This window comes from Fragaria vesca, linkage group LG6 (genome assembly GCF_000184155.1).
Source record: "Fragaria vesca subsp. vesca linkage group LG6, FraVesHawaii_1.0, whole genome shotgun sequence".
NCBI lineage: Eukaryota > Viridiplantae > Streptophyta > Magnoliopsida > Rosales > Rosaceae > Fragaria > Fragaria vesca.
Genome location: NC_020496.1, coordinates 7,068,035 through 7,076,856, shown reverse-complemented (window position 1 = coordinate 7,076,856; position 8,822 = coordinate 7,068,035). Strand labels below are relative to the sequence as shown.

Below are 8,822 nucleotides of genomic sequence, written 5' to 3'. Positions count from 1 at the left end.
TGACCTCAACATGTTTCAGAAAGGTTTGGACAGAAGTGTTTGGCTCCCATACTGAAAGTGATGTGTCTAAACAGAGAGATGACACAAGCAATCTCAATAAGACAAATAACCCTTTCCTAAAACATGAATGATTCAAAACAGGGAGCAAAGAGGTTTCAAACCCTCTTACTCAGTCCATTAGTGGACCTTGACATAGCCGATAGCGACTGGTCTTTGAATCACACAGGGACCAGCTATACATAGGATAACGTATCATGAAATCCCAGCTGGGGCCTTGAGCATCAAACCATTTGGTCACGGGTTGGCATAACAAAAGATCTCAACCCTTTGACTGGTTTGAGCGCTAAGGCACTTCCCACAAACTTAATTGTCCATTTGAATTTGAAAGACTTATTAAACTAATATAACAGACTTTGAAACTCAGGACAGCAGAAGACTCAGTACTAAGATAGCAAGCGAAGCTGCTAACCTCTGTGAAAAACAGTGATATGCATATGCATGTTTTACCTGAAACCATAAGGGATATTAGAGCCACTTGTTCTTGATCAGATAACATTATCTCAAAATATTTTACAGGATAAAAGGATTGCCAACTGTCCTTATACCTTCAAATCTCAAATGTACACTCTATCAAAGAAAATTAAGGGTAGCAAACCCACAGTGGTTTTCATCAGTAGTTCAGTACTCAGGATCTTTTTTGTTAAGTGCGGTTTTTGATAAAGTACCAGTTCTTTATTTTCAAGAAGCTAGAATTGCCATTGCTATTAGATTACTACATATTATCTTGGAACAAAATTGCGAAACCAGTGATCGAATCAACAAGAAACTATTGCTTTAATAGTAAAAACTCGTATGAGAATATCAAAGTACAACAAATTTTAGCACTCGAGTTTCATGCCCTCTAATTATCATGCATATGCAATAAAACTTTGTTAGTTCAGAATGAAAAACTAACCATGTACACGTTACTCTTCACAAAAAATGGTGTCATTCATCTATAACACCCATGCATCACTCTAACACTATGATTCATTAAATCTTTATTTAATGATAAAGATCGATTTTTAAATCTTTCTATTAAACCATCTCATTACGGTTCTAAAATGTCGTATTTATATTTGGTAGATATAGGTATGTGGTAAAGCACTAGATTAAGCTATGTCCCTCTACTCTTGATTAACTTTTTAATTTATTCTAATATCTTATATTATAAAAAAAAAAAACAACGTAACCAATTACTCCTAATTTGCCGAATATTAGTCTACAAAGTTCTTTTTCTAATTGATCTAAGTTTTATCTAATGAATTTATAGATTAGAACCATACTTAACAGTTAAAATACTACGAGAAAATTGAATTTCGTGTCCACACCAAATCAGCATGAAGCTCTCAGCCGACATGCAGTTGTTCTCCAAACACATTGGTATGTTGCAACGATGGATTCCAATGAAGATAGCAAAGCGAACTGGAGATAAATTGGTAGCGAACTTCAGATTTGAAATTATGTACCGCACTCTAACTATACGATAAATTGCCTCATTGTAACAATGATTAGAAATTCTAAGCGAGTAACATGAGCTGAATGTAGCAGGGGACAGAACTCTGGTGAAACAAAACGTAACGCGCAATTCCTGATGTTACTTACAAATATATGAACCAATCAATACCTATTACCTAAACAAGTAAACAGTCACAACACGAATCCAAATTGTTGTTGCCAATGTGAACATGATGAACACAAATCAAAGCAACTGTAACCATTAGAGACTGTATAATAAGTAAAGAAGAACTCTTCTGGACTAGAAACACTCAAACAAGTCGTGAAAATATACATTTTAAGCTGCAATTCTTACAATCATGGAACTATGTATGAGTTTTTCTCGGTAAAGGAAAAATTACAAAAGAAAATGGAGTATGATTAAAACCAAAGAAACCTGTATATCACCACCACTGATGAACAAGAACCCCACTTTGCCTCGGTGAAGTAAACAAGTCCAAGCACTGGCCATAAGTTTTCTGATAGTCTGCACTTCTCTCACCAGGAAGTGTCCTCTGCCACCTATTGTATTGGCATTCAAGAACTTCCGATCCTCCTCATCGATCAAACAAATTGCTCCGGTCTCAAACAGCATCAGAATCAAATTAAATTCCGAGATGAAGTATATATGTAGAGCAGTTGTCTGTTGTCAATGTTAGAAATGGGCAAGAAAACTTTGCTCTTTGGACCAAGAACGCAGCAAATGGGGCTGCTTAGGTGAGCATTGGCAAACAATGCAAGGCCTTTCTGGATGGCAACGAAACTATAGAGTTCACATTTCATGAAGATGCTACGCAAGAGGGGAGCAGTGCCAACAGTGTCAGACCTAGAATGCAAGAACCGGGTATCCGGAGGCCAATGCTGATTTGGAGGGGTAATCTAAAATTTTTTTTTTTTGACAATTTTTTTAGAAAAAAAATGGAAACCTTTTACCAATTATATACAATCATGTGGAAAATTGGAGGGGGCCAATGGCCATCTCAAGTTCAACCTACAAAACTAAGGCAGGATGAAATATTTATCTTGGTACAAGGGAAATAGCTTAACATGGCAGGGGATGGTAAACCATAAATAGAAATATAGTTGAGCATCTTCAGTAGTATTGCAAAAATTAAAATTTGTCAATTTTTGAGGTAAATTGATGCTCCAGCAGAATACATAACCCATTGCTAAATTGGATAATTGCTAAATGAAATTAACAAATTTGTTAATTTTTGATGCATAACTAAAACAACAACTAAATCTTATCTCTCTTTTTTTGCCCACGTGTCACTTTACCATTAGTTAAAACATAATAAATAGCAACTACTGATGGAGCAATATTATTAAATTGATATCTAAATTTCAAAATTATAGTTAAATATAACAATTTTTTAAGTTGACTGCTGGAGAATGCTTAATTCAAAATTTTTCTAAAATTTGTCAACTTTTAGGATGAATAGGAGCTTCAGCAGAATGTCTAGAAAATTATTAAATCCTAAATTTGCTAAACTAAATTGATAAATTTATCAACCGAGTCAATATTTGCTAAAGGAAAACCTATGTTTTCCCTCCTCTTTTTAGAGTAATTTTATTCACACATCCTTAGTTTATACATATACACCCCCTAATTTCTTTTTTGCCATTTTCCCCCCTATTTTTCCTTTTATGCCCTTCTCTAGCTTTAGTTCTAAACTCTGTAGCAGGTTCTCTCTCTCTCTCTCTCTCTCTCTCTCTCTCTCTCTCTCTCTCTCTCTCTCAATCGCCTTCACCTATTTTATTAATAAAACATCATAACTTGACTTGGTTTATGATCTTATAAATTGATCAGAGATCCCATGCTAATTGTTCATGAAGAAACCATGAGCATGATTTGTGTGAGAGTGTTATTAAAACATGTTTGTATTCTCTTTAATTAATAGTGGTGGAGAAGATCTAAAGAATTTTCCTTTGGTTTAATTCAGAAGAAAATTATCAATATACAAAATCTAAAATGTCAATAGATGCTAAATGAGTTTTGCTGAGTTATAATTTATACATATATATGGATAAGAGCAAATGAAATGAGATTTTGATGAATCAATTTGCTGGTGTTGGTGGCTGAAGAGTAAGGAGAAAGCTTTTTTTGTTATGTTTCATTGTTCATTTGGAAGAAGAAGAAAGGGTATAAAAGAAATTTAAAATTTTATGAAAATATAGGATGTGTATTAAACAAATTGGAGTGTGTGAATAAAATTTCTCCTCTTTTTATCCACGTGTTTGTTTATGGTTCGTTAAAAATATCACTTAATTTACACTTCATTCAAAAAATTTCTAAAATTCGTCAACTTTTATGATGAATAGGAGCTCCAGCAGAATGTCTAGAAAATTGTTAAACTAAATTGATAAATTTATCAACCGAGTCAAGAATTGCTAAAGAAAAACTTATGTTTTTCCTCCTCTTTTTATCCACGTGTATGTTTATGGTTCGTTAAAAATATCACTTAATTTACACTTAGCAATAACTGTTGGAGCTAAGTGCTTTATATCAATTGTTAAATCTCATAACTATTGATAAATTTAACTATAATTTTTCTTCCACTGCTGAAGATGCTCAACCGTGGCAAATAGCCTAAACTTAATACTATAATCCTTGTCTAAAACCGTGTGTGCTATGAGCGAGATCTGTCCAATTTCTCAAGAATTTGCACTATGATTTGGGCTTTCTTTGAAGAATCATGTAATCAAAGATGTGAATGCTTATACTATCTGATCTAAATTAAAACCAACACTCATAACAATCACTTTAATTTACTCTAATATCTTATTATAAAATGAGCATGTCTACAATTATTCCTCAATTCCCCAAAGATTATGTCTACAAAAATATATTTCTAATTGATAAATGTTTCATCTAACGGATTTATAGATTACAGCCATACTCACCCATAGCAGGAGGAAAATGAATTTTGTGTCCACATCAAATCAGCACCGATATGCGGTAACTTTCCAAACACATTAGTGATTGAATTTTTCTGAAATGAAGATGGCATGAGCAGCTAGGCTTAGTTCAAATGCACTCCATCAAAAAGAACCGAGGGTAGCAACTCACAATGGTTTTCATCAGTTACTCCACAGTCTCATACTAGTGTTTCTTTCGCTTCGAAATTATACACTGCTCTCTAACTGTTAGATAAATTGCCTCATTGTAACAATGATTCGAAATTCTAAGCCAGTAGCATGAGCTGGGTATTAGCAGGGACATAGCTCTAGTGAAACAAAACATATGCTCAACTCCTAATGCCATGTGCCGTTGCCAAATGCTGCAGTGCTGTTCAAAGAAGAAGCTGCTGGCATAGAACCAATAATGAAGCTCAAATCGGTGAGCTAATGATTGAGTCAAATAAGTCAAAAGGGGCTTAAAGAAGCGTCCTATTATGAGCCACAAATATGGACTTTCCAGCAAAACCTACAACTCACCAAGACAAAGATGCAACAAATATTGCAAAGGATTAGATGGCCCTTTACATTTGTTGGGTTGTCTTTCAGAATCCTATTTGGAATGATTTTGTTTACAAATACTACTAAACTAACCAGACCATATCATGACTAGTGTAGTTCTACAGTGACAAGACCTCGTCAACATCTAAAAATAGACCAACTGAATTCGAAATATAGTTGCATTTACCTGATGAATCCAGGAGAGGTGGTAACAAGTTTACAACAGCACTACCTTATTTAGGGGCCTAAAACTGTACCACCGGAAACTAAAATCTGCAGCGTGAGATGATGGACCAAGAGTTCACCCGCAAAAGAAAGCAGAATGTTGGATAGAGTAACAAACACAAAGTTGCGGGAATTACAGGTTTAAGATTCAATCTTCACCCTGAACTCAATTCCCAATATCTATGTAGAAAGGGTAGAGCAAGGCCAAACTGTATATAGTGCAAGTATATGAACCAATCAATAGCTAAACAGTCAATGGACTCGATACAAATCCGAATTGTTACTGCCTAAGTGAACATGATAAGCACAAATCAAATCAACTGTAATCAATAGACTGTATAAGAGAGTACAGAACTAAAGATGTATTCTTCTGGACTAAAAACAAGTAACGAAATTTTCATTTTTCAGCTGCAATTCTTACAACCATAAAACTACGTTTGAGTCTTTCTGTAAAACAAAATTACAAAAGAAACTGGAGTATGACTAATATCAAAGAAACCTGTAATGTCACCACTCACCACCACTGATGAACAAGAACCCCACTTTGCCTTAGAGAAGTGAACAAGTCCAAGCACTGGCCATAAGTTTTCTCATACTTTGCACTCCTCTCACCAGGGAGCGTCCTCTGCCACCTATTGTAATGGCATTCAAGAAACACCTCATCGATCAAACAAATTGCCCCGGTCTCAAACAGCCTCGGAATCAAATCAAATTCCGTCCCTTCCACATCCATCTTCATCACCACGAAATCCTTCTCTGTGAAAGTATTCTTCACCCACTCCGCAAAATCAAACCCTTGAATCCTATCCACCTGACCATCAAACCCTCCATTGGCCGACTTCCCCGGCTGAATCCTCCCCATTCCCCTACCCTTCTCCTTCACCTTCTCCCCGGGGTCTCCATTAATCTCAAACGACAATGTCTCATTCCTCACCCACGCCGCATACGGCAGCAAAGTAATCCTCTTCTTCATCTTATACTGCTCATGAAAAGTCTTATCAGCCTCAATGGCGAAAACTTCAAAAGTCTTGTTCTGCTTCGGGTACTGCTTCTTGAACCAGCTCCCAATACTCGAACCATAGCTCCTAGCTCCAACATCAACATAAACATACCTCCTCTTAAAGCTAATATCCACAATCGAAGGGAGATACTTCACATTCTGTATATTCTTCTTCAATGTAATCCACGGCTTCAACGGCTCGATTTGAATAATCGGCTCGGCCTTCCTCACCAACTCAAGCTTATGCCCCGGCACCGAGCACTCATTACCGGAACTTCCGCCGGAATTTGACACTTCAGTAGAAGCATCACACTCCTTTTTCAACACCATCTCACGTATATGCGGCATCGACGAATTAAAGCCGTCGATGTCGCGTGAAGTAACTAACTTACAGCAACTGAACAAATCAATAAAAGAATGGAAGCTATACGTATCTTTGGCTCCGATATGGACCACCGCAAACCCTTCGGGCCTGAGCGTCCTAACAATCTCCGCCGCGAACTCCGCCGCCTTCGGCGACTTGTCCAGCCTCCCGTTGCCGGAGAAAACGAAGTCGAACGAGTTATCGGCGAACGGCATCCGGTGCGCCTCGCCGCGAACCACCAACGGCCTCGACGCCTTCTTGAAAATCCCGACGGCGTTCTTCACGCCGGTCTCCTTCAAGGCGTAAACTTCCTGCCCCGTCGGAGTCTCCACGCACAAGGACTTCGATTCCGGCGAGAGAAACCCTTGCGAGATCAGATCTTGGAAAACGGCGGAGTAAAAATGGACGGCCTTGATCCAGTCCTTGCTGGTGTACACGTCCTTCCTCTCCGGCCCCACCGCACCGGTCGAAACCGCGCCGTTCGCCGCCACCGCCGCCGACGCGCCGCTGCCGGGGATGACGAAGTTGAGATTCTCTTTCAGGAAGCAGAAATTTCCAACTCTACACGACTCTCCGGTCACGGTGATGACGTAAGCGAACCGGAACAGCACCAGCACAACGCCGAACAAGAAACACCGCACCAGAGTGTTCTTGAGGAACCCCGGCTTCGCAGTAATAGGCTCCATCTATGTAAACCTCTATAAATTCACAGCTTTTTTGTATCCAAAATTTCAGTCGGAAAAAGAATTAATGAATAAAATTTTTGAGGAAGAATCGGGTTGCGGCGGAGGAGGTTTAGCGGGAGCAGAAGCGGGCGGAGGTGTGGTTGGCGCCGATCAAGGCTTGGCCGGAGAGAAGAGAGTTGGAGATTTTAAATATGAAGAGAAAAGGAGGAGGATGGTTGTAACGAGAAGACATAGCTGGTGTGGAGTTACATATTCCGGTGAAACTGAAAGGGCTCTCTTTCTTTTCCTCTCTGGTTTTGGACAGTTGGGGAAGAAGGAGGTGGTTTGGTGATAACGGAGGAGGAGGAGTAGTCAGATAAAAGAGCGAGAGGGGGGATGACGGCGTGACCGCGTCGTTTGGGGTGACCGGGATAGGCGGTCACACTCGTACAAAAAAGGTGAGCATAATCTGGAAGATAATGATGCGAATATGTCGAGATTGGCAGATTGGTATTGCAAATTTGCAAGTTGTGTGTGACGGTGACGTTTTTTGGGGCTGAGTGTCCTGATTGGGATAACGGAAGCACGTTGACTCTAAGTTTTTTTTTTGGTAATATGGAAACAGAAAAATAATGTGTAGTTATCAGTTATAACTACTTTATATTTGTTTTTGAGGAAAGTTATAACTACTCTATTAATGTAATTGTCTCAGAGTGTTTAGTAGAGATCGAGATTAGGAAGTTGGAAAATGAGTAAAGAAGTTGATAAGTCAAAGGAGGAAGGCTGAAAATTAGATTTATAGTGACGCAGAAGTTAAAAAAGATTATTAGTGTGTGATTGTACACTGAAATATAAAAAAATGAATGTAGTACGTAAAATTTTTGCCACGTTGCTTAAATTTGTTGAATTACTCAACTAGCTTGTAATTTATGAACTCCTTTACAGTTTTGGCCTAAAATATAGCTAATGAGACGTCTCATTACGCTTACATCGAGTTCAAATAAAATTTATCTTTTATTTTCTATTATTAATGAAAAGTTGTAAAGGTTCTTCATAGAATTTGCCATAACCTTGCCATTTTACTATTTATTTATTTATTTCAATTTTTTGGTAATTTTTTTTAATGAAAAAAGGATCATATTTTCAATCAAATAAATCAATGACTAAAATGTGAGGGCTAATCATAATTATACAGGGAATAATTTTATATAGAGTGATTGCTTACCACACAAGCATGTGATCCCAATAAACGGATCCTTAATAAATGACTGAGTATATAATATAATCCATGATTAATGCAATAATGTGCTAAATCTTTAAGAAATATATTCTTTCCCTAAAGATTCCAGGAATACCAGAGTCTTCTACACTAAACAAACACAAGTCAAATTCTCATAAACTGACGGCCAATTTATGTCAGTCAGTTCATATGAGTTTATAATCTTAGAAAATAAATGAAGCAAAGAGAAAGAAAATAAAAATGGTGCAGTAATATGCCACCGGGTCAGTCGGTCACGGGCTCTTCTTGGATCGCTACCCCACGGCTCAGCCACGTCCTCCCCAACGGTGGCGC

The 8,822-nt window shown here is 37.8% G+C and overlaps 1 protein-coding gene across 1 annotated transcript; it reads right to left on the bottom strand.

The window, feature by feature from the left end:
• Positions 1-5,523: 5,523 nt before the first annotated feature.
• Positions 5,524-7,589, bottom strand: LOC101290967. The gene has a single exon (XM_004302523.1). The coding sequence runs from the start codon at positions 7,268-7,270 to the stop codon at positions 5,735-5,737; it is 1,536 nt and encodes a 511-aa protein (XP_004302571.1). The 5' UTR covers positions 7,271-7,589; the 3' UTR covers positions 5,524-5,734.
• Between the last annotated feature and the right edge of the window lie 1,233 nt (positions 7,590-8,822).